Source organism: Sturnus vulgaris, unplaced genomic scaffold, assembly GCF_052056855.1.
Source record: "Sturnus vulgaris isolate bStuVul1 unplaced genomic scaffold, bStuVul1.hap1 Scaffold_194, whole genome shotgun sequence".
In the NCBI taxonomy this organism is placed as follows: Eukaryota; Metazoa; Chordata; class Aves; order Passeriformes; family Sturnidae; genus Sturnus; species Sturnus vulgaris.
Window position 1 is genome coordinate 5,920,944 of NW_028276164.1, and position 27,051 is coordinate 5,947,994.

Here is a 27,051-nt window from a genome sequence, read left to right on the forward strand (position 1 = left end):
AGCCTGGGCACAGCGAGGGAATTTTTTACCAACCAAATCACAGCGGCACAAAGAAAAAAAATCTCTCCAACCCCTTCCCCTTATCCAACGGGGATAACCAGAACCACGGATCACCAGGGCTCTGCCCAACGGGGGTCATTGGGGATCATCCAACACCGATCCTCCCATGGGGGATGGAGCTGGAGCAGAGCACGAAGCTCTTCCCACACTCGGGACACTCACAGGGCTTCCCTTAGTGGAGACTCCGTTGGTGTTGGGTCAAGTTACACCTCTGTGAGAAGCTCTTCCCACACTCAGGACACTCGTAGGGCCTCTCCCCAGTGTGGATGCGCCGGTGGACAGTGAGGTTGCCATTTTGCTTGAAGCCCTTCCCGCAGTCGGGGCAGCGGAAGGGCCTCTCCTCTGTGTGAATCCGCTCATGTAGGAGGAGATTGGAACTGGTCTGAAACCTCTTCCCACACTTGGGACACTCGTAGGGCCTCTCCCCACTGTGGATGCGCTGGTGTTGTCTCAGGTTGGAGCTGTTGCCAAAGCTCTTTCCACATTCCGAGCAGGTGTAGGGCCGTTCCCCTGTGTGGATCATCTGGTGCCAGAGCAGGCTGGAGCTGTCTCTGAAGCTCTTCCCACATTTCCCACACTCATAGGGCTTTTCCCCAGTGTGGATCATCTGGTGCCGGATCAGGTTGGAGTTCCAGCTGAAACCCTTCCCACATTCCAAGCACTTGTGGGGCTTCTCCCCTCCAGGAGGCTTCTCCACCAGCTCTGAGCTCTGCCTGGATCTCCGGCCGCCTTCCCGGCTCAGGGAGGGTCTTTGCTCCTCACAGCTCACTGGGCTGGGTTTGCAGCCCCGCCTCGTGAGAGATCTCCGGGGCTTTTCTGCCTCCTCCATCCCCGCACACCTGAGGAATGACAAATCCTGGTTTAGGGGGAAATAACAAGAAGAGAGCTCGATAAACTGGGTGTTTCTCCTTGCCCAAGTTCATCTCTGGAAGTCATTGAGCATCTTGTGTCTGTAATAACCTCCCAAACACCAAGATTCCTACCCAGAATCCTCCAGACTTTAAGACACGGATCAAAAACACCCCAAATATCAAGCTTCAGCCAAAATCCCCTCCAAAATTGTGCTGATTCGAAAGCAAAACCAGTGAAAGACTCCAAGTCAGAAATACAATTTTATAGGAAAAGAGATAAATTCATGCAATAGTCGAAAAGAAAACAACTGACAGAATCAGAATACAACCTGACACCCCGCTAGTTAGGGTGGTGGTAGCAGTCCCAATGAAGTGGTCTTGTTGTAGTAGTGATGCTGTAGAAAGGTCTGGTAGCTCTTGTCCTCTGGAATCCAGTGGGTAAGGGCTGCCTTGGTGTTCCAAAGCTCAGATTTTATCTCGGTAGGAAAGGCTTGGCTCCTCCCCCTGGCTGGAGCATCTCCCAATGGGATGATGGAATTTTATCAGTCATGCAGTGGCACTCAATGGCCCATTAACAGAAGATATCTTCCTGGAGGAAGGATGGGTTGTGGAAAAGATAAAGAACACTGCCCCACCTGGTTTTAACAGATGGCCCATTAGCAGAGGATATCTCCCACACAGATAAGGATCACTGCTCCACCTGGTTTTTTGCACCACTCTTTGTTCTTTTGTTTCTTCCTGGGACCTCTGACTGGTTACTTCATGTTTGCTGCTGATTTCCTCTCCCTTTTGAAGATGAAAATGGTAAAAGTGTCTTTGACCTGCCTTGCTGGATATTGTGAAGAGGAACAGTCATCTACTGCAAGTGGAAGTGTCACAGGTGGAGCAGAGTTCTGTGAGTGCTGTATCAAACCAGACCTCGTCAGAGCTGCCAGAACAACTGGTCCATGCTGCCCTTCACTGCTCTGCCTGTTCCACACAGCGCCGGGCGCTGCCTGAGCCCAACACCCCCCGGCAATTGCAGGCCCGGCAGTGGCCCCCGGCCCCCAGGAGGCTGCGGGACGCCCCGGCCGCTGCCCGGCCCCGTGGAGCTGCCGGCCCTGCCCGCCGGGGGGGCCGCGTTTGGACACTGCGGCAGGACAGGCACCGGCTCTGGGATACGGGCTGGCCACGGCAGCCACAGCACAAGGAGCAGCAGCACAAAAGAACAGCTGGGAAATGGGCATTGGACGTGCAAGGATCGAGACCAGCTTATAAGGAATTTGTTCGGGTCTCTGCAGAAAGGAATGATTTAGCAGAAAGCTCAGCAGCTGTCAGAGGATGAGCACCCCCAGGCACTGAGGGGGCTGCAGGAGGGGCAGAAGAAGCCCCTGGAGCACTTGGTCACAAAGGCACAGCAGGGGAATGCAAGAAGGGATGAGGAAAAGGCCAAGGGGAAGGCAAAGGCCATGGCAGAGTTTCTACAGCCCCTCAGGGATGAACCCCAGGGCCCAAGGGAGCCCCAGCACCCAGGGGCTCTCACATCCTTACACCATCTTCAACCAGGTGCCCTCCTCACACTGACACCATTCTGTCATTGATGGCAAAGATGCTTTCTGGGGATGCCCACTCACACAGGATGGTAAACTGGATTTTGCCTTTGAGTGAGAACCATAAGTAGAAGGGAAAATGGAAAAGACATGGACGGTCCTTCTGCAGGGATGCACGGAAGCACCAGCCTTATTGGGGCAAGCCTTGCAGAAAATATCACAAGAATTTACCCCACCCCAGGGATTGGGTTAATGCAGGATGGGGATGACTTGCTGCAGTCAGAAGGACAAGAAGTTGTAGAAGAAGCCTCTGTGAAATGGCTGAATGTTCAGGCTGAAAAGCATCTTTGAGTATTTGAAAAAAAATGCAAATGCTGGAGAAAAAGGTTAAATATTTGGGACATACTTTGACTGAAGGTTTGTGGTGTATTGCCCCAGAGAGGGACCAGGCAATCTCAGAACTAACACTACCCAGCACTAAAATGGAGCTGGGACAAATCTGAAAATTAACAGGGAATTGCAGGACCTGCACTGAGGATTCTCTGTTCCAGACAGAACATTGTAATACGTTTTAATCCCAGAGAGCCTTAATATTATGGTATGGACATAAGAAAAAGCACAAAACTTGAGAAAATGAAAAAACAAAGTTATTGACGCCCCTGCCATGGCTCTACCCGAGTCAGAAAAGAAATTGGAATGGGATGTGGATGTTACATAGGGCCATGCCAAAGGAATTTGGAATTCCCGGCTGCAGGAGCAGCATGGGAGGGCACCACTGACCCTGCACTGAAGGCAACGCAGCAGCAGCCAGGGCTCCACATCGGGCCAAGCCCCTGGGCCTGCCCACAGATCCTCTGCTGGAATCCTCTGCCTGGGCACCCTCCTTTGGCATCTCCACACACTGGGGCCAATCCTTGCTGCCACTGCTGGAGCTTCGCTGCTTTCTGTGCCTGCACTGCCACAGCTGCTGGGGAAGACAACGGCACAATTCCACTCTGCCCCTCAGTTACACTCACACACTGGGCTGACTGGGATTCCATGGTCGGAAAATATAACGAGTGTAATTTAAAAAATCTATTTCTATACTCAGGCTCCATGTGCCTTTGCATTGGGGAAACGAATTTGAAAGAGATTTCTAAGGAATGTTCCTCCACTCAACAGAGGGGAGTTTAACATCTCAATAGACTGGGAATAGCCCAAAAGATACTCACAAAGATAACGACCATTAAGGCCCATCAGCAAACATCAAGGAACACCCACCCCAGACACTGCCCCTGGCATAGTTGGAGATGCCTGGTCTGCAAAAGGCTGAGAAGGAAATCCAGGAGTGCAGACCTAATTAATATAGAAGGGAAGAAATCCGGGTCCGATAGGAAATTATATAGTAACAACTACACAACTTGGAAGCAATGAACATTAAACCAATGGAATTCTATGGGTTCCGACTGTAAAAAGGGAAAATCTAGTAAAACTCACGTGTCATGGAATGATTTTCTCTGCACACCCGGGCTATTTGTGGATGAAATGATTTCTGCTACACATCCTGGCCGGAATCAAGCAATTCCTTGATTCTCTAACAGTAGAAATGGTGTTGAAGATTTTTAGTTCTTCCCGCAGTTTTGGTGACAAGACTACACCATTAGAAGGTTTTTTCTTAATAATCCTACTTTTATAAGATTCATTCCAGGCAGAGTCAGGAGAGCAGCTTTAAAAATGCAAAATAATTCTGCTGAAGAAATGTATGGACAATTTACCAAACTATTCTTGCCTGGGGGAGGAATTTTGCAGATTTCCTCTGTCCCCCACTCCAAGCTCTGCCTCCCTGCACAGATGGAATTTGCACAACTAAAGGCAGAGCCCATAGTGAGGATATCTGACTGCAACAGAAATTGGTTAAGCTGCAAAGGGAAACAGCAAACGCAGAATGTTGGGAAAACTTCATGAAAAACAGCGGGGGGGAAATCATCCCTCTCTTCACTCCAACCTGTGCTGTCACTGTCCAGGTTATATAGGGTGTATTGGGGCACTGGGGTGTTTTTGCAGCCACAAGTTCAGGGAAATGAGTTGGAAATTCGAGTATGGGGCGATTTAATTAGAAATGCAAACTAACACTGCTAGGGCAATGTGTGCAAGATGTACCAAACTCTTCTAGCCTGGGGGAGGAATTGGGCTGATTCCATCTGCCCCTCACCCCAAGCTCTGCCTGCTTGCACAGATGGAATTTGCACAGCTAAAGGCAGAGCCCATAGTGAGGATATCTGACTGCAACAGAAATTGGTTAAGCTGCAAAGGGAAACAGCAAACGCAGAATTTTGTGCAACCTTCATGAAAAATAGTGTGTGTGGGGGGAATCATCCCTCTCTCCAGAGCACTGGGGTGTTTTTGCTAATCCAGAGAAACCAGTTGGGGATCCAAGTATTTGATGATTTCATAAGATTAACGTGGTCAATGGATGCAGCCCTGGCTGCAGGGAGCACCCCAAAACTGGAAAAAAGATGAACAGACACCAGAACAAATCCTACACCACCATGGACCAGCCCCTGGGATCCCTAACGAATTCATATCAGGAGACAGAGAAGTCATTTATCATTTCAATGGCATAATTAGATTGCACAATGGCCTCAAAATAACACCCAACCAGACAGCTCCAGCTCCTCACCTTCTTCCCGACCAATCCACTCAGATGAGGAATGCAACGTTTCCCGATGGAATGGAATCAGATGATCTATTAACAGAAAGTGGAGGAGTTTGTGAAAAATTAAATGACTCAAACTGCTGTTTGCAAACAGATCACAAAGGAAAAGTGGTGAAACAGATAACAAAGGAAGTGAGAAAGTAGCTCATATTCCGGTCAAAAGTGGAAAGGAAGGGAATGGGACACGTTTTCGTGGTTCCCTGGCAGACCATGGCTTAAACGAATGCTGCTCCTCCTCTGACGTGCTGCAGCAACTCTCAGCTTTTTACCATGCACGACACCTTGCGTCAAACAGGATGCAGGAAAAGAGATTGAGTCGATGGAAATTAAAAGTTTGTAAGCGCTATTCTTGAGAAAATGAAAGAAGGAGGGATTGAAAGCAGTAAGATTAATATCGTAGTAGGAGTGGATATTAAGGGGGACATGCAGTAGGTGGATCGGGAAGTCTGAACCCTCCAAGTACCTCAGCCAGTAGGGAAGGGGAGAGGGAGATGCAGACGGGAAAATGAGGATTAAAAGGAGGCGGCGCTTTAGAGACCGCATGGCAAATGCCTCATGGCCTCTCTCTTTGTTCACCAATAAAGTCACTTTTACAGGACTCCTCTGTCTCCTGCGGGCACACAAACCTCTGGCCATGGGAATTTTCCCGCACAGCCCCGGGCACAGGGCAGACACCGCTGTCCCACCCACAGCAACCGGGACGAGCCAGCGCTGCTCCGGCACCGGCTCCTGCCGAGGCCCCAGCGGGAAGGAGACCGCGGGCAGCCGCTCCCGCAGCGCCCTCAGCCCAGCGCCAACACGGGCCGGCACCGGCACAACCAACCCGCCAGAGCCCCCTGCCGCCCCCTCGGCCCGCAGCGAGCCCCGAGCCCCCGCACAACCGAGCGCGGCTCCCACCTGCGCTGGGGCCGCCTCCGAGCTCCGCCGCCGCCTCCCCGGGCTCCGGCCGCTGCCGCCGCTGCCGGGCCCGCACAGACGCTGCCACAATGGCGCCTTTGCTGCTCTGCCCAATCAGCGCGCGACAACCAGGAGTGACATTGGCACAATCAGCCAATGGCAACGAGGGCCGGGCTCTGCACACGGCCCAGCCTCGGCCCGCGCTCTCAGGGCCCCCCGGGCTGTGGGAGGGCAAAGGCGGAGATGAGGAACAGCCCTGGAACGGGCCCGGGCCCGAGCCGCCATTGGCCTGGAAACACAAACAAAGTTCTCCGCAGCTCCCGGCACGCCTTTCCCAGCCCTGCGTGTTCGCTGGCTCCGGCTCAGCGCGCAGCCCTGGAGCCTCACTGCCGCTACCCCTAATTAGGAGCGTCTGTGCATGGCTTTAATTTTCCCCCAAAAGGGAAAACTGCCCCACAACCCCTGTGGATGAGTGGGAGAGGGGAGAGATTTCTGGCAGAAAACTCCAAAACCTCAGAGCAGGATAATGAGAAGTAAATGGAGACCCTTCAAACCAGCTTTCCACACGCCTCCCTCTTCCAGCTGCACCTCCTACCCCGGCAGTGCAGGGTGGGAGAAACGACGCTCACTTTGTAAAATTTTAAAGGTTTATTAAATCTTAGCAAAAAAAATACACCAAAGACTGAATAAAGTGAAAAATCAGCGCTGGGAGCACAGGACTAAAGCAGCAGACCCGGGTCTGATTTGGGGGCCCAGCGGGGTCCCCGGGCCGCCCCCCGCCCCCCCCCCCCCGATCTCGGCCAACGGGTGCGAGCGGCGCGGCCCCGCTGCTGAGCACTGACCCCGCCCCGGGAGCCGCCGAGACCCCCCCGAAAAAACCCGCACCTGCACCTCCCCTTCAGTCCCTTCGACCTTCCCAGTCCTGAGGGAAAAGGGGGAAAGGGGAGGACCTGGGGCGGGATCACCCGGAGACCCCCGGGGTGAGGAGCAGGAGGAGGGGGGGTGTGGGCTCCCGCTGAGTGGGGGGTCCCGCGCGAGGATTTTGGGGGCGTTCGCTCGAGGAATTTTGGGGGTCCTCGTGCGACAGATCCTCGTGCAAAGGGCTCCTCTCGTGCCACCGTATCCTCGTGTCACCCAGACCAGTTTGGGGAGCTTTTTATGTCACCCAGAGGAATTTGGGGGCTCCTCGTATCACCGAGAGCCCTGCGAGTGACATTGAGAGCCCTGTGTCACCAAGGGCCCCTCAAGTACCCCCAGCTCCTTGTGCCACCAGGAGCCCCTGGAGTGCCACCAGCTCCTCGTGTCACCCAGACCCCTCGTGCCACCAGGACCTCGTGGCAGAGAATTTGGGGAGAGTCTCTGTGCCACCCGGAGCCCCTGAGTGTCACCAGCCCCGTGCCAGGGTCCCCTGTGTCACCGGGGTCTCTCTCTGTGTCACACACCAGGAACCGACCCCCCCTACGAGCACCAGGACCCCCGAATTTAACCGTCCTCATGCACCGGGACCCCCTCAGGACCCTCGAGTTTCCTCTCTCCCCTCCTCGTGCACCGGCATCACCGGACCGCCCCCCCCCTTTCCCGAGGAATCGCCGGAGACCCCCTCCATCAATCACCGGGCACCGGCACCACCAGAGGACCTCCCCCATCAATCAGCACCGTCACCGTGCACCGGGACTCCCCCCCCATCGAGCAGTGACACCCCCTCATCGTGCACCGGCACCGCCGGACCCCCCCTCAAACATCGCCAGCCTCGGGCACCGAGATCACCGGAGACCCCTCCATGAGTCACCGGGACCCCCCCGTCATGCACCAGGACCACCGGAGACCTCCCCAGGAATCACCGGACACCCCCTCACGAATCACCGGGCACCGGGACGCCCCCTCGGGCACCGGGACTGGACCCCCGCCGTGTACCGACCACCCTCCGGTGCACAGGGCCCGGACCCCCCTTTGTGCCCCCCCTGCCCATCCCGGGGATTCCGCCCCTCCCCTTTGACTTCTCCCGGGAACAGGAGCGGGAATGGGGGGGGGAGGGGGGGAGGCGTGCGCTGGGGGGGCACCGGGGTGTCCCCAGCACCGGGGGGCGTCCCTTGGGGCTCGCTCCTTTCCCCCCCGTCCTCCGGTTGTCACCAGGGACCCCCCCCAATTTACCGGGGCTCCCCCTATTCACTGCCCCCCCGTTCACCGACCCCCCCAAAGCGCTAGGACCCCTCCCTCACTCAACGCCCCTCCCCCATCCATGGGACCCCCCCCCACTCACCGCTCCCCCCCCGTCACCAGGACCCCAAAATCCATGGGACTCCCCCCACACTCATCAAGACTCCCCCCAAATCCATGGGACCCCTCCCTCCCCCCCACTCACCACCCCCTTCTCAGCACTCCCCGGGCCCTCCCCATTGATCGAACGCCCCCATGGCCCCCCCAGCCCCTCGCCCTCGCATTGGGCCCCCCCGGGGCCGAGGCAGAGCCCTCCCTGAGGGACACCCCTCATCCCCGGCCTGCAGCCGCCCATGGAGCCGCTGACCACAACTCCCTGCCTGCGTCCATCCGGCCAATTCCTCTGGCCCCGCACAGCCCAGCCTGCAAAGCCAGCACCTGCTGGGCACCTGCTCCATGACACTTCCAGGGGCTTGGGCTGCTGAAGGGCTGCTGGGCTGGGCCCTTTGTGACACAGGGCCGTTCTATCGGGTTCCTGGGTGCTGTTGGCCATTCTGTTGTCCTGGTGACATGGCACAGCCCCGCCCTGCAGGGGTATATACGGGGCACAGGGCCCTGCGCTGCCCAGTGCCAGGAGTGCCACTGGCTCAGGAGGAAGCAGCTCCCGGGATCTCTGTGCTCTAGACGACGTTACACATGGAGGAGGAAAAGGTGAACCCTGTTATAAATGAGAGACAAAAGTCTCGATTTTCAGCAAAATTTAGATTGCTTTATTTGATATAGAAAGAGCAAGCAGCGCTGGGGAACGTGAGGGGTCACCGCCCACTCCACGCTCCACCCAACCTTGGTTTGCAGCCTCTTCTTATACTGTGGGTCCTCGTTGTACGCAAATTCACAAAGCCTTTGGGTGATAATCAGTCACAGACAGCCATCCGGTCCTTCTAGATAACCACCAGAGAAGTTCTGGGAGTCTGGTCCTTGAGATAGGCAGTATTGATCAGACAAAGGCAGGAAGGGCTATTGGGAAGTCCGATTTTGCAAGCTGGTAGTCGATACAACTTATTTGAAAAACATAACATAACATATTATAATGTAAGATAATACAACATAATATAACAGGGTGATTTTAAACAGAATTATTTTATCATATAATTTCCTTTATCTAGTGTCCATGCTTCATTTCAGAGCTTAGTATTCTGGTTTATACAAACCCCAATGCTTTTGTGATTAACACGAATCTTTTATCAATTGTCACAATATCCCCACTTCTCTTTTTTTATCCCATTGATTCGCGTTCTGGTTTCAAATTTTGTCAGTACTTCTTGTACTAGATTTAATACATCTACTGCCATTAATTTTGTTGCCTTCTCAGGGTCTCTTGGTATTGTAGCAACTTGCATTCCTTGAACCACCGGCTGGATTAGTCGAATGAAGCATGGAACAAGACAAGGGATGAACAGTAGTCCTAATAATGCACATGTTAACATAAACCTTAATTTTTTCCACCAAGCTCCCCCCAACAGGTTATTTCACCAATTATCATTAATCATATTGTTTCAGGTTTGTACAGTACATGGGCTAATCGTTTTATTTCTTCTGCAATTTTAGTAATTACTTCACTATTATCATAAATTTCTAATCAGTATTCAGAATTATTAAATTTCCCACACACTCCCCCTCGATATTTCTGTTTGATTTCACTGTAGCAACTGCTCTGGCCCTAATCCCTCCCCCCCTCCATGGCCATTGTTCAGTCATCTGCATTCCTCTACAGATCCAACAGTGAGTTAAGATCAGTAGTAATTTCTTTCATTAATTCTACAAATAAATTTTTTCCCAAGGTAGGTAATTCCCGTTCGCTGAGTTGTTGTTTTATTCTCTCATAGAAGTTAAAACTTCCCCCACGGTTTGTCCTTTTTCCCTTGAACATTTTAGTTTGTTTTTTTTTTAATCAATTCCTCCTTGTAGTGATCTTGCACTCCTCCCTGATCTGAATATCCCCACATACCTTCTTTTGTGCAGCAGAGGTGTGTCTCTCCTACTGGGCAACTTTGGTATGCTGATGGAGCCCACCCTCCTTTTCCCAAATTGGTGGCCACTTCTTTCCATAATAGTGCATAATGTGTCTATTACAGCAGGCCGAATTGATGTGTGTGGAAGGCAAGGGTGGATACCGTGCATCCCCGTACCCAATTGTCTGGTGACACTTGGAACAAGCATCAGCATTATTTCCTTTTATCATCATTAGCAATAGGATGACTCCCATGACCATTTTCATCCCTCTGCCTCCCTCAAGGCCTACGGGGTTGCTGCCAGTAGCCGAGGTTTGTTTGATCTTCTCGGCAGCAGGGAATATGTCCTGGGGTCTCCCACTTTGTCTTTCTCTTTTGGTAGTGTTTCTTAATTTTGTCCCAGCTTTTAGCTTTAACATTCCAGTACGAGGTACAGCAGTAACAGCTCGGTATACACAACCCTTCTGACACTTTCTTGCCAATACCTCTGTTCTGGTTTTCCTTCTTTTTTTTTGTTTTTCCTTATTATAGGGTATTAATACTGTAATAGTTTCCTTATATTCTTTTTTTATACACTGGACACATAATGGGAATGGGGGATACCCACCATAGGAATAACACCACAACAACTCAGTACAATATGGACACCTTTTCTTGATGAACAGGCTACACCTGGGTTTGGGGCAGGTGACTTTCAGTCCTGATTAGGAGACCTTTGAGACGAATTGATCCGATATTGACATCAAGTCTTCCCAATTCGCCCTTTGAGGTCTCCAGGCTCAGATGTCACTGCCCAACCTGCAGTAGGAGGGGTTACAGGACCCTGGACTCTACTCACATGTGTCCATCCCTTTTCAGCTGTCCTCAGAGCTGTTTCAGTCGTTAACAGAACTAAATACGGTCCTTCCCATTTTGGAACTAGATTTTCTTCTTTCCATACTTTAATTAACACATGTTGTCCTGGCTTAATTTTATGTATGGCAAATCCTAGAGCGACAGTTTGAGCTAAAATCCCCTTCTCTCTTAATTCTTCCAAGTTTTTGCTGATTGTTATTATGTAATTCTGAAGAGAAGGGTCCTGAACTAAGGTCGGATCAAGGTGTACTCCTTTAGGGTCAGGCATACCATACAGCATTTCATATGGTGAAATCCCTGTTTTCCAATTTGGCATTGTTCGTATATTAGACAGGGCTAGTGGGAGGCACTTTGTCCATGGCATTTTAGTCTCAATCATTAATTTTGACAGCTGTTGTTTTAATGTTTGATTCATCCTTTCAACCCTGCCAGAACTCTGAGGGTGCCAAGGTGTGTGATACTCCCAGCTGATGCCCAGTGCCGGGGTCAGTGACTGCAGCACCTTTGATGTAAAGTGCGTCCCCTGCTCTGAGTCTATTGCTCGAACCAGGCCATACCTTGGGATTATGTGTTCCATCAATATTTTGGCTACCACTTGTGATGTGGCTCTAGCTGCAGGGTATGCCTCTACCCAGTGGGTTAATTGGTCTACTATCACTAGTAAGTATTTCCACCTTCCTATTTTTGGTAATTCTGTAAAATCTACTTGTATTCTTTCAAAGGGTGTGTAAGCAGTTTTCCGTCCTCCTGACAGACCTTGTCACATACCTTTTTTATTAATTTTCTGACAAGTTAAACAACCCTGTACGCTCTTCTTTGCAATATCAAAAATGCCGATGCATCCAAAAAATTTTAAAAATTGGTCTGCTAGTGCTCTGGTTCCCCAATGTGTTTGTTGGTGTAATTGTTCAATAATTTGTCTGGCCTGGGTCTTAGGTAAAATTTCCCTGCCATCTGGTAAAACCCATTTGTTCTCATGCTGTTCTGCCTTTAATTTTTTTATCGCTTCTTTTTCCTGAGGAGTAAATAGCTTCTGTAATTCCTGGTTGGGGCTGAGATCTTTAACTGTAGTACTTAATACAGAAACCGGTTTTTGCTTCAATGCTGCTTTTTTTGCTTCTTTGTCAGCCAGATTATTCCCCCTTGTATCGTAGCTTGTTCCTTTTTGGTGCCCTCTTATATGGACCACAGCAATTTCAGTGGGGCCCCTAAGAGCCTCTAGTATTCTAACAATTAATTCTTGATGTATCAACCCCGTCCTTGAGTGTTAATTAACCCCCTTTCTTCCCAAATTTTACCAAATGTGTGGACTATGCCATAGGCATACTTAGAATCCGTATATATCGTTCCTTTTTTACCTTCTAAATAAGACAATGCCCTATAAAGAGCAAATAGTTCACAAGCCTGAGCGGACCATGCTGCGTTTAAGGGTCCGGATTCTACTAATTTCAATTCTTCTCCTCCTGCTATGGCATATCCTGATTTTCGTTTTCCTTCCACCACTCGAGAAGATCCATCTATAAACAATTTTACTCCATCCTTAAATTCAACTTCTCCCAAGTCAGGTCTCATTTTTGTTTGTAATTCTATAACATCCAAACAATCATGTTCTAAATTTTCTCCTGGTTCCCCATATAGGAATTGTGCAGGACTTTGAGCAGTTGTTGATTTTAGCTCTAAGTCTGGGAAAGTGATTAGAATAGCTTCATATTTTAATATTCGGGTATCAGTTAACCATTTCTCAGCTTTTTGATTCAGAATTCCCCTCACATTATGGGGGTGTGGACCACTAGGGCTGCCCCAAAGGTAATTTTTCGGGCTTCTTCAATTAAAAGTGCTGTGGCCACTGGGGCCTGGAGGCATGTGGGCCAACCCCGACTGACAGGGTCGAGCAGTTTAGAATAAAATCCCACTGGCTTTCGACTGCCTGCCCATTCCTGGGTGAGTACCCCATATGCTGTTTGATCAGAGGTGTTTACAAATAACTGAAATGGTCTCTCCAAGTCTGGGAGACTGAGTACAGGGGCTTGAATTAAAGCATGTTTGACCTTTTCAAAACTTTTATCATCCTCTTCTGTCCATTTTAGGCGATTAGTGGTAAGTTTTTCATATAGAAATTTTACTTTCTCACTAAATCCCTCTATCCATTGGCAACAATATTCCAGCAATCCCAAAATTTTCCTCACTTGTTTTTTGGTTTTTGGAGGTCCCAGACTTAATATTCCAGAGATTCTATTAGGATACAATTTCTTTTTCCCTTTACTTAGCCAATGTCGCAAATATTTTACTTCTGGTTCTGTGAACTGTAATTTGGCTTTGGATACCTTCAATCCCTGTTGTCCCAAAAAGTTTAAAAGTTTTATAGTCCAATTTCTTGTAGATTTCTCGTCCTTTCCTGCTATCAATAGATCATCTACATATTGTAACAATTTCACCCCGTCTGGTGGCTCAAAAGATTGAATTAATTCTTTTAGGGCTTGTCCTAAGAGATTGGGGGATTCTGTAAAGCCCTGAGGCAATACTGTCCAATGCAGTTGTTGTTTCCTGCCCTTCTCAGGATCTTCCCATTCAAAGGCAAAGCAATCTCTGCTACTTTCCTCTAACGGGCATGCCCAGAAGGCATCTTTTAGATCTATTACACTATACCAAGTGTAGTCAGGGGACAACTCTTTTAAGAGAGTGTAAGGGTTTGCTACTACGGGAAATTTGGTAACAGTTCGCTGATTTATAGCCCTCAAATCCTGTACCAATCTGTAATTCCCGTCTGTCTTTCTGACAGGCAGAATAGGAGTATTATGTGGGGACATACATGGTTCCAAAGCCCCCTGTTGCAAAAGGTTTTCTATGAGAGGCTTAAGGCCCCGTCTCCCTTCCAGAGATATTGGATATTGATGAACTCGGATTGGTAAATCGGGATCAGTGATTTGCACTTTGATAGGTTTCATTTTTAACTTCCCTATTTCCCCAGGGGTGTACCACACCTCAGGACATATTTGCTCCTCATCCTTTTGAGTTAAAGCAAAAATTTTAAGCTGACCTTGGGATACTTCCATTTTCAAATCCAATGCTGTTATTAAATCCCTCCCCAATAAATTATTTTCTGCCTCTGGCAGTAACAGCAGATCTTTTAATTCAATTTTGTTCCGGGTCTCAATTTGCACATTTTTAATAATAGGGACCCGAAATGGTTCACCTTTTGCTCCAACCACGAGTGCCGTTTCTCTACTCGGTTTACAGCCTTTTGGTAGGTGTTTAATTGTGGATTTTTCGGCTCCTGTATCTACTAAAAATTCCACCTCCTCCCCCTGGGGACCAATCTTTAAATTTATCAAGGGCTCTTTGGATGGTATGGTCCCTAATACATACAGCCCCTGACACCCCTATTCATCTTCCTGGAACATTTTTTCATCCCGTATCCGTTCTTTACCGTTTTTCTTTATATGACCTTTCTTGTTACAGTAAAAGCAGGTTCGCCTTGGTGAATTACTTCCTGCTTCATTTCCTTGTTTCGGTGGGGGTTTCCGTGGTTTCCCTCCCCCTTTCTGCTGGGTTTCTTTCTGTGTTTCACGAACTGCAGCTATAAAGATTTTAGCTTTTGCTTTTTGCTTCTCTTAGTAATTCTTGTAACCCCCGATCTTGCCAATCGTCTAACTTTTCTAATTTCTTTCTAATATCTCCCCATGATCGAGCAACAAATTGGGTTTTGAGGAGTGCCTGACCCACTTGTGTGTCAGGGTCTATCCCGGAGTACATTTGGAGATCTTTCCTCAGCTGCTCCAACCAGTCAGTCGGGGATTCGTCCTTTTTTTTTTTGTTTTTGTTCACTAAAGGCTTTATTAATATTTTGTCCTTTAGGAACTGATTCTCGGACACCTTTAACGAGTATCCATCTTAAGTCCATCATATTCTGGCGATGGACATCATTTTGGTTATCCCAGTTAGGATTATTTAATGGCCATTTCTGGTCTCCCCCAGGTCCAATCTGATGCTCCCGGTCCCATACCCTCATTCCAGCCTGTCTGATCATTTCCCGTTCCTCCGTGGTGAATAGGATACTTAATATAGATTGTAATTCCATCCAAGTATACATACTTGGTCCGAGGAATTGATCTAGTCTCTCTGATACCCCTATAGGATCCTCCAATAGTTTTCCCATTTCTTTTTTAAAGTTTCTCACTTCCCCTGTGTTCAAGGGAACATTTACAAATCCAATTAATCCAGCCTGTTGTCCTGCTAATGGCACTTCCCTCAGGGGGTAAAGGCGAGCCTTTGTGTCGTTATCTCCCTCCTCTCTGGTGATACCATCTCTCCTGGTATTCCTTTGACTGGAGCGAGTTCTTAGAGCTATGGGAGTACCAGGAGGAGAAGTGGGTGCGTGGGGGGGTCTCCTGTATTTTCTGTATTATACGGAGGTGGGAGATTATCGAGGGGTTCCCAGGTAACCTTTTTTTTATCCTCATCCTCTTTTTCTTTTAAAGTATATATCAAGGATGGCTTGGACTGTTTTGCCCACAGGGCAGCATACTCACATTCCTCTCTGTTAAATGGTTCTTTATGAGCCACATATGTGTTTAATGCTCGACAAATCGAACCCTCAAATGATCCGAACATGGGCCAGTATAGGTTATCTTTATGGATAATTTCTTTGGTCCATTCCACCATGCAATATTGAATTAATTTTTCTTTACTTCTTCCTCTGTATACCTCCCCTGTGTCCCAACATTTTAATATTACTCCCAAAGGGCTGCCTGGTGCTATTTCTGGCAACCTACTTGTCTTGTCTTTATTTTCCCGGTCTCCTTGTGGACTAAATGAACTTGAACCTCTTCGTGGGTCCTTGGGACTCAGAATCTTACTCCCTCTTTGTCTCATTTTTACCTCAAGGGACTGTCTTGAGGTGTTTGTACTCCCCGATGTGTTCTGCTTGAACCCCTGTCTCTCCTTGGGTCAGGATGGACTGGAACCCACCTCTACCTGGGCTGGGATGGGAAAAGCAGCTTTTCCCTTCTCCCTCCGTGACTGGTGTGTTGCCATCTGCTTTTCTTTTCCTCCCCCTTCCCCCATCCCCGGGTCCTGCCTTTGCCTGGACTAGGATGGGAAGGACCCAGCCTCTACCTGGGCTAGGACAAGAAAAGCAGTCTCTCCCTTTGTGCTCACTCGCTTCGTCCGGTCACCGGCCAGGTCCCTCGCGGGATGCTGGAAACGCGGATAGAAGGACTCCACTCTCGCTTCGCAGCAAAGGCCACGTCTCATTCAGGCAAGCACACAGTCATCCCCACCAAACCACACAGATACTCACAGTCCGATGCTCCTGTCTGGCTCTTCGTGCACGAGAATTCCAGGTGATTTTGCCGCGGTCTTCCGGGGAGATTTTCCTTGCTCAGTCTCTATGGTGCGGGACGTCGATGGGTCCCGAGAATCACTGACGAACCGGGGCCACAGCAGTGGGGCGCCTCCCCGAAATCGCAGTGCCTCTCAGGGCTCCAAGGACGTCCCGGGTATCGGCACCAAATTGTTATAAATGAGAGACAAAAGTCTCGATATTCAGCAAAATTTAGATTGCTTTATTTGATATAGAAAGAGCAAGCAGCGCGCTGGGGAACGTGAGGGGTCACTGCCCACTCCACGCTCCACCCAACCTTGGTTTGCAGCCTCTTCTTATACTGTGGTTTCTCATTGTAGTCAATTTTTTGGATTTTTTGTTGTCATAAGCAGTGGTGGTTGAATAAACATCCTTACACAAAGCCTTTGGGTGATAATCAGTCACAGATAGCCATCTGGTCCTTGCAGATAACCACAAGAGATGTTCTGGGAGTCTGGTTCTTGAGATAAGCAGTATTGATAAGACAAAGGCAGGAAGGGCTTTTTGGGAAGTCTGATTTTGTAAGGTGGTAGCTGATACAACTCACTTGGAAAACATAACATAACATAGTATATAATGTAACATAATACAACATAATATGACATAACAAGGTGATTTTAAACAGAATGATTTTATCATATAATTTCCATTATCTAGTGTCCATGCTTCACTTCAGAGCTTAGTATACTGGTTTATACAAACCCCAATCCTTTTGTGATTAACACGAATCTTTTATCAATTACCACACTGAGAACCCCAAAACTCCCCCTGGACCCTCACCTGGGTAACCCTAAATCCTTGGAAATTGTCACCTGGGAAATCCCAAATCCTTGGGAATTCTCACCTGGGATCCCCCCCAAAAATCTCATTTGGGTACCTGAGAACTCCAAAACCCCCTGGAGCCTCATCTGGGAAACACCAAATCCTTGAGAATTCTCACTTGGAACCACCCACACCCCACCCAAACCCTCCCCAGAACTCCCCAACCCCTCCCCCACCCCCTAACCCCCCTTTCCTGTCCCCAGCTGTCCCCCCTGCCCTCCCCCCCCAGCTGGCCCAGTTTTTCACACCACGTGGCGTCGAGCCCTGGTGGCCCTGGTGGCCCTGGCCGAGGCCTTGAGGACACCAAGCACCGTCCCCGCGGCACTGGCTGAAGCCAAGGTCACGCTGTATCAGGCCCAAGTGGCCCTGGAAGAGATGAAGGACCCAGAAAGGCCGAGGTGGCCCCAGCGGTGGCCGGGGGGACCCTGGGGGACGAGGACGAGCAGGAGCTGCGGCACCAAGGGGTCCTGGCTGAGGCAGCAGTGATGATGATGCTGGAGCGGGAGGAGGAAGGGGCACAGCAGTGCCAGAGCTGGCTATGGGCTGGGCACAGGCTGGCCGTGGGGCTGATGGTGCTGTGCAGGATTGTGTGTGAGTAAAAATCAATATGGACCAGTATAAACCAGTATGGACCAGTATAAACCAGTATAGAGCAGTATAAATCAGTATGGAACAGTATAGACCAGTTTTGGTGAACTGGGCTCTGGGCCAGGCACAGGCTGGCCATAGGGCTGATGATACTGTGTGTCAGTAAAAACCAATATAAACCAGTACAGACCAGTAAAATCCAGTATAGACCACTATAAACCAGTATGGACCAGTATAGAGCATACAGACCAGTACAGACCAGTTTGGGTGAGCTGAGCTCCAGGCTGGGCATGGGCTGGCCGTGGGGCTGGTGGTGCTGTGTGTGAGTATAAACCAGTATAGACCAGTATAAACCAGTATAGACCAGTATGGACCAGTACAGACCAGTATGGACCAGTAGAGACCTGTACAGACCAATATGGACCAGTAGAGACCTTCCCCTGTCCCAAGATGGGGACACTGGGCTGGCACTGGGAGCACTGGGAGGGAACTGGTTTGGTGACATTGAGATGGTGACATTGGTATGGGGACAATGAGTTGGTGACACTGGGATGGGACTGGGATGGAACTGGTGGCACTGGGACACAACTGGGAGCACTGGGACAGGGACACTGGGACAGGATGGGGGATACTGGGATGGGACAGGGACACTGGAATGGAACTGGGAGCACTGGGCTGGTGACACTGGGACAGGACTGAGGACACTGAGACTGAACTGGGGACACTGGGGTGGTGCCATGGGTGGCACTGGTGACACTGAGATGACACTGGGGACATTGGGACAGGACCAGTGACACTGGATTGGTGACACTGGGACAGAACTGGTGGCACTGGGATGGAACTGGGAACACTGGGATGGTGACACTGAGCTGGCACTGGGAGCACTGGGCTGGCACTGGGAGCACTGGGCTAGTGGCACTGGGACAGGACTGGTGGCACTGGGCTGGTGACACTGGTACGGGTCAATGAGGGGGTGGCACTGGGCTGGCATGGGGACACAACTGGGAGAACTGGGACAAGAACACTGGGACAGGCTGGGGGACACTGGGATGGCACTGGGGACACTGGGCTGGTGATGACATTGGTATGGGGACACTGGGGATGTGGTACTGGGACAGGACTGGTGGCACTGGGATAGGACTGGGGACACTGGGCTGGAACTGGGTTAGTGACACCAGGCTGGTGGCACTGGGTTGGTGACACTGGTATGGTGACAATGCGGGGGTGGCACTGGGACACAACTGGGAGCACTGGGAGGGAATTGGATTGGTGACATTGGTCTGGTGGCACTGGGCTGGCACGGGGGACACTGGGATGGTGACATTGGTATGGTGGCAATGGGATGGTGACACTGGGCTAGCACTGGGAGCACTGGGAGGGAACTGGTTTGGTGACATTGAGATGGTGACATTGGTATGGGGACAATGGGGTGGTGGCACTGGGAGAGAACTGGAGACAGATTGAACTGGGAGCACTGAATGGTGACACTGGGACACAACTGGTGGCATTGGGATGGAACTGGTGAAACTGGGACACAACTAGGAGCACTGGGACAGGACGGGGGACACTGGGATGGGACTGGAGACACTGGGAGGGACTGGAAGCACTGGGATGGTGACATTGGTATGGTGGCAATGGGGCAGTGACACTGGGCTGGCACTGGAAGCACTGTGAAGGAACTGGGAACACTGAGCTGGTGACACTGGGACAGGACTGGGGACACTGGGATGGGAATGGCTTGGTGGCACTGGGTTGGTGACACTGGGCTGGTGACACTGGGACAGGATGGGGGACACTGGGGCAGCTCTGGTGGCGCTGGGGTTGAACTGGGGACAATGGGATTGAACTGGGGACACTGGGCTGGTGACACTGAGACTGAACGGATGGCACTGGGATAGTGACACTGGGGCAGCCCTGGGGACACTGGCTGGTGGCTCTGGGGTGTCCTCAGTGCCACTGCTCAGGTGCCACTGTGCTGGTTGCCCTGCTGCCGTGTCCCCGGTGCCACCTGTGCGGTGTCCCCATGTCCCCGCAGTGTCCCTGGACTCGGCCCGCGCTGCACTGGGGGTGGCCAAGGACGGTCACCTGCTGCTGGCCCTGGGCACGGTGTCCGTGTCCTGCCAGGTGACCCTGCAGGCCTCAGTGACATCGTGGTGACACCTGGCCAGCAGTCCCCGTGAGCACTGGGCCATGGCCCAGCACCTGCGTGACTGTGCCCAGGGGGTGGCGACCGCCAGGGCCAGTGCCGAGGCCACCGCGGCCACCAGCAAAGTCACTGCGGATGTCCAGGGGCGGCTGGAGACAGTGACATGGCACCTGGGGACCTTGGTGGATGCTGTTAACTGGGACATGGTGGTGAAACATGGGGGACATGGCGACAGGAGATTCCCAGAGCTGCCCAGGCCCTCGGGGACATCATGGTGGCCTTGGGGACATTGGTGGAGGGACACAAGAAGGTGACACGAAAGCTGGAGGTGGCCCAGGATGTGGTGGTGGGGCAGGGGTAGGGACAGGGTGGGGACATGGAAGTGGCACTGTCACGCCGAGGGATACTGGGGACCTTGGTGTCCTTGCCTTGGGGACATCAGGGCCACCCTGCTGTTGCCTGTCCTGTTTTGGGTCACTACGATGTCCCTGCAGTGTCCCCACGTGACCGCAGTTTGTCCCCCTGAATCGTTAAAAACCGGAATAATCACGGACAAAGGCGCTGTAACTAATTAAAGTTACAAAGTGGTGTGTTTATTCACCGGCACGGGAGTCACCTCCCAAAGGCGTGACCGCCCCGAACAAGGTTCTTTGCCCTCTATTTATTGCCCAAGACCTTACATACAATACATGTGCATAACCCCAGCACCTCCATCCCCATCCCATATTAAAATGAGCCCATTCGTCCTTCACGCGTGCGCAGTTCTTCTCTTGAATTGGGTCGGTGGTCTCGAAATGGGTCAGTGGTCTCGATGGATGAAGTCAGGAGAGTCTTCATCAGGTCTCTGTGATCCTCTGGCACGATCCAAGGCCTTGTGCTTCATAAATAACGGTTTATTATTTTATGTTCTTCTATACCTAAGTTCATAATAGCAGATAATTATACCAATTAGCTCTTGCCTAAGCATCAAGTAATTACCTACCTAACTCACATCTTGGCCATGGAAACTCCTTCTACCCTTAGCAAAAATCTTAACTCTTTAAAACCATGATTCAACTCTCCATGCCTGTGCCCCACCATGTTTTTGTCCCTCCGTATCCACACCCATGTCTCAGTTCAGTGTCTTTATTTTCACCCGTGTTGGTTGTTTTAAAAGGATGAAGAGAAATGAAAAGCAAATCGAGGCCAAAAGAAAAGGATTTCCGTGTCTGTGTGAGCTGAGGACCAATGTGCTTGAGTGGGAGGGAATAATATTTTTTGGAGGACTTTCCACCCCACTGTCTCCAAAAGCTTGGTCTTTATCTCAGTTCATCACCATTTGGCAGCGGAAGACAACCTTGGGCAATAGGAAATGAAAATCCTGGAATCAGTGAGGTTGGAAAAGATCTCCAAGACTGTTCAGTATTCCTGGATGCCAGCAGGAGATAGGATTGAACACAGAAGATTTTCTGGGGATCAAATCTGCTCTCCGCAAGGAATTCCCAATGTCAGTTTGAGCCCTGATGGACGTTCCTGCCCCTGTATTCATCCAGGTGCCCACAGGGAGACAGGATGATGCAGAGACCCCCCCCCAGCCAGGTGTCTTCCCAACACGGATCACCAGGACCACGGATCACCAGGGCTCTGCTCAACGGGGGTCACTGGGGATCATCCAACACCGATCCTGCCATGGGGGATGGAGCTGGAGCAGAGCACGAAGCTCTTCCCACACTCGGGACACTCACAGGGCTTCCCTTAGTGGTGACTCCGTTGGTGTCGGGTCAAGACTGAGTTGTCTGAGAAGCTCTTCCCACACTCAGGACACTCGTAGGGCCTCTCCCCAGTGTGGATGCGCCGGTGGACAGTGAGGGTGGAGTTGTGCTTGAATCCCTTCCCGCAGTCGGGGCAGCGGAAGGGCCTCTCCTCTGTGTGAATCCGCTCATGTCTGATGAGAGTGGAGCTTCTCTGAAACCTCTTCCCACACTTGGGACACTCATAGGGCCTCTCCCCAGTGTGGATGCGCTGGTGGTATTTCAGGGCAGAGATCCACCCAAAGCTCATCCTACATTCCAAGCAGGTGTAGGGCCGTTCCCCAGTGTGGATCACCTGGTGCTGCATCAGATATGAAATAGTGCTGAAGCTCTTCCTGCATTTCCCACACTGATAGGGCTTTTCCCCAGTGTGGATCATCTGGTGTTGCATCAGCTCAGAGCTCCACCTGAAACCCTTCCCACATTCCAAGCACTTGTGGGGCTTCTCCCCTCCAGGAGGCTTCTCCACCAGCTCTGAGCTCTGCCTGGATCTCCGGCCGCCTTCCCGGCTCAGGGAGGGTCTTTCCTCCTCGCAGCTCCCTGGGCTGGGTTTGCAGCCCCTCCTTGTGAGAGATCTCTGGGGCTTTTCCCCCTCCTCCATCCACCCACAGCATGGGAAGGACAAATCCTGGTTTGAGGGGAAAAAAAAGAGAGCACATTGGGCTGGGGGTTCCTCCTTCCAAAGTTCATCTCACGAAGTCATTTGGCATCTTGTGTCTTTAAGAACCTTGAAAACACAACGATTCAGCCCCAAAATTATCCAAACATCAAGACATAGATCAAAAACTCCCCAAAAAGCAAGTTTCAGCCCAAATCCCCTCCAAAATATAAAGATTCAGCCCCTGCAAAAAACCAAAGCACCAACATTTAGCCCAATAAAGCTCACAAACACCAAGATTCACCCCTGTGAAAATCATGGATCATCCTCTTCGGACACTTGCTGCATGTGGGGGGAGCAACGCTCCTGGGGCTGTGGGAGAGGCTACAGATACAGGGAGGAGTGGAACATTGTGCTGCTTCTCATTTCTGACCCTCCTGCGGTGTCCCTACTCTTCCTCACACTCCCGCCCATTATTCTTCTTTCTCCTGCACAATCCCACCTGCTCCTCCCACGTGCAGCGTTTGACCATTTTCTTCTTCAACCCTGCTTGTCCTTCCCTTCTCCTGCTGCCCCCAGGCCCAGCACCCACTGCCGGCTCCCTCTTCCCCCCAAACCCACAGCATCCCAGCGCAGGGGCAGCGATGGAGCTGGGGCAGCTCGGGCTGGGGCAGCGCTGGGCTCTCGGCCGCTCCCGCCCGCACTCGCTCCCCACTGCAGCCGCTGCCGCCACCACAGCGCGGGGGGGCCCGGCCTTGGCGCTCCCCCCCTCCCACCTCCCCAAATTCCCCTGCCGGGGGGCGCTGGGGCCAGGAGACAGACGAGTGACAGATCAGGGGGGCTGGGAAGAGTCGGCAGCCAGAGAGCACTGAAAATCTCAGCAGTGACTACAGTGGGATCTTCGGGGACTAAACATGGCAGGGCACCCGTGGAGGGTAGAAAGGGAAAGCCAGGAAGGGCTCCGGGCCAAAGGGATGATGATCCCAAAATATCTCTGTAGGGTCCCTTGGGAGCATGTTGAGGGAGTTTGCACATTCTCCCAGAGGTAATCAAGGATAGGGACACTCAGGGGGGCAATCAGGGAAGTCCAGAACAGATTCATACAACAGGGGGATGGATACTTGTTGGTGTGCTGGGAAGGGATTAGGTGAAGGGGAGTATGCAGGAATATGGTTCAGGAAAGAAGCAGCAGGAGCGATCTATGTGGCAAAAAAACATGAAGGATTGTAAAGAGGAGGAAGGGAAAACATTGAGAATGGGGTTGTTTTTCAGCAGGATTTGACCTCCAAAGTTGCCAGCTGCTGCAGATCCTTTGTATCCCCGGTTGCCAGGACAGGCACACAAGGAGGTCAGGATTGCAGGGGGTTTCTCTGTGCTGGGCAGCGGCAGGAGCGGGCGCAGAGGGGCGGCACCGGGAGCACGGGCTGGGGGCCTGTGGGGAGCTGCGGGGCCGGGCCGGGGCTGTGGGGCAGCCGGGGCTCAGCGCCGGGCGCTGCCTGAGCCCAGCACCCCCCGGCAATTGCAGGCCCGGCAGTGGCCCCCGGCCCCCAGGAGGCTGCGGGACGCCCCGGCCGCTGCCCGGCCCCGTGGAGCTGCCGGCCCTGCCCGCCGGGGGGGCCGCGTTTGGACACTGCGGCAGGACAGGCACCGGCTCTGGGATACGGGCTGGCCACGGCAGCCACAGCACAAGGAGCAGCAGCACAAAGGAACAGCTGGGAAATGGGCATTGGACGGGCAAGCATCCAGATTACCTTTTAAGCATTTTCCTTGGGTCAGTGCAGAAAGGAATGATTTAGCAGAAAGCTCAGCAGCTGTCAGAGGATGAGCACCCCCAGGCACTGAGGGGGCTGCAGGAGGGGCAGAAGAAGCCCCTGGAGCACTTGGTCACAAAGGCACAGCAAGGGAATGCAAGAAGGGAGGAGGAAAAGGCCAAGGGGAAGGCAAAGGCCATGGCAGAGTTTCTACAGCCCCTGAGGGATGAACCCCAGGGCCCAAGGGGGCCCCAGCACCCAGGGGCTCTCACATCCTTACACCATCTTCAACCAGGTGCCCTCCTCACACTGACACCATTCAGTTCTTGATGGCAAAGATGCTTTATGGGGATGCCCACTCACACAGGATGGTAAACTGGATTTTGCCTTTGAGGGGGAACAAGAGGTAGAAGGGAAAATGGAAAAGACATGGACGGTCCTTCTGCAGGGATGCACGGAAGCACCAGCCTTATTGGGGCAAGCCTTGCAGAAAATATCACAAGAATTTACCCCACCCCCAGGGATTGGGTTAATGCAGGATGTGGATGACTTGCTGCAGTCAGGAGGACAAGAAGTGGCAGAAGAAGCCTCTGTGAAATGGCTGAATGTTCAGGCTAAAAAGTATCTTTCAGTATTTGAAATATAAGAGCAAATGCTAGAGAAAAGAGTTAGACATATTTTGTCTGAAGGTTGGTGTTGTATTGACCCAGAGAGGGTCTGGAGAATCTCAGAAGCAATCCAGGACTGAAAAGGAGGTGTAAGAATTGTGAGCATTAATAGGAAATTGCAGGACCTGAATTGAGAGTTCTCTGTTCTTCCCATAACATTGTATCACTTTCTAAACCCCAATCACCTCAATGTTGTGGTATGGACAGAAGAAAAGCAACAAATAAAATGAAAATGAAATGTAACAAAATGATTGGTGCCACAGCTATGGCTCTTCCATACTCAGAAAAAAAATTGAATCCTAGGTGTGTTATAAGTACATATTATATTATTGACTTTTTGCAAATATTACAATGGATGCTCTCTGTTGGAAAACTTTTCTGTATGAACACAGTTTATTTTAGCTCTGCGATTAACAGAACTTAGAAATAGTAGTGGAAAATATTTTTTTTTGAAGTACAGCATTTTGTTGTAAAAAGCTTTTGTTCATATAAATAACTCAGAGAATGGTAAAAAAGATAATCAGGAAATTCTTCACATTCTTGGATTATGGGACACCAGAAGCCCAGGGAAGGCAAAAATAGTGATTTACAGGTTGGGGAGAATGATTCAGAATAATGCATGAAGGTCTATGAATATGCAACATGTTGCTGCATTTAGGAAGTGTTTTCTGAGTCAGTGTGTGCCCTTGGCTGAAGGCCAAGCATCCGGCCATTATAACCTTTGGCCAGAGCCAGGGCAGATATTCAATTCTCTCCCTTGGAATTGATCTTTGCAATTCCTTACCCTGGGAATTCTCCACCTAGTGCGGGCTGGAGATAAGGGATGGATATTTCAAGCAGTCTGTGGCCAGAATCCTGTCTCTTGTGAAATCTCTGCCACAGGAAGCTGGGCTGGCACAGAGCCTGCCTTGGCACTTTGCTGTTCACAGCATCCACCCAGGACTCTGCCTCTCAATTACACTCACACACTGGGCTGCCTGCGATTCCATTGTTGGAAAGTATACCAAATTCAATTTTTTTTACATTCCATTTTACTAGTCAGGCTGGGTTTGCCTTTCTCTCAGGAAAGAAATTTTAAAAGGTTTTTTTAAGGGATGTTGCACCACTCAACAGAGATGAGTTTAACATCTCAACAGACTGGGAATAGCCCAAAACATATCCACAAAGAGAACAACATTCAACAAAACATCAAGGAAACATCAGCAAACATCAAGGAACACCCACCCCAGACACTGCCCCTGGCCCAGATGGAGACACCTGGTCTGGAAAAGACTGAGAAGGAAATCCAGGAATGTGGATCTAATTAACATCAGAAGAGGAGAAATCCGTGTGCAATAGGAAACCAAACACTAAGAAATACACAACTTTAAAGCAATGAACACTAAACCAATGGAATTCTATGGGTTAGGCCAGTAAAAAGTTAAGGGAAAATCTAGTAAAACTCACATGTCATGGAATTATTTTCTCTGCACACCCGGGCTATGTGTGGATGAAATTATTTCTGCTGCACATCCTGACCAGAATCAACTACTGCCTTAACTCTCTAACACTAAAGATATTGTTGGAGAGATTTTTATTGTCCCTGCAGTTTCAGTGACAAGATTACACCATGAGAAAAATTTTTCATAATAATCCTACTTTTATATTGTTAGTTAGGTTTGGGCCAGGGGTGTGACAAGCAATTTTTACTCTAGGAGAAGAGGCAGAAAAGACTTGATTGCATTGGAATATTTTTCTATATATTTGTGGTGGCTCTTAATGACGGCAGAATTTTGGAATGGATCTTTAGAAGCTCACCTTTAAGTTGCATTTTGCAAACCTAGAAGAGTATTAATGGTGAGGCTTTAACGCATAAACTGTTAATAAAAAATCGTTAAAAAATATAATAAAGAAAAATAAAGCAGGTTGTGAGGGTGGACATGTGAATCACCTAAAGGCTGCTCTGGAAGAAAATCCTAGTTCCAGGCAGCCAGGAGAGGAGTTTCAGAAATGCAAATTAACATTGCTCTGGAGAAGTGTGGACAATGCCCAAGGGCCTTCTTGCCAGGGGGAGGAATTTCCCTGAGTCCATCTGCCCCTCACCCCCAGCTCTGCCTGCTTGCACAGATGGAATTTGCACAACTAAAGGCAGAGCCCAGAGTGAGGATATCTGACTGCAACAGAAATTGGTTAAGCTGCAAAGGGAAACAGCAAACGGAGAATATTGAGCAAATTTCATGAAAAAAAAGTATGTGGAGGGGGATCATCCCTCTCCCCAAAGCAATGAGGTG

The 27,051-nt window shown here is 50.6% G+C and overlaps 1 protein-coding gene across 1 annotated transcript in view; it reads right to left on the minus strand.

The window, feature by feature from the left end:
- Positions 1-232: 232 nt before the first annotated feature.
- Positions 233-27,051, minus strand: part of LOC148218216 (uncharacterized) — a 112,200-nt gene continuing 85,381 nt past the window's right edge. Inside the window, exons 4-5 of the mRNA XM_088157925.1 lie at positions 21,742-21,983; positions 233-703 (exon numbers count right to left, since the gene is read on the minus strand). Of these exons, the coding sequence (XP_088014051.1) occupies positions 233-703; positions 21,742-21,983 (713 nt within the window). The remainder of the gene's footprint in view (positions 704-21,741; positions 21,984-27,051) is intronic.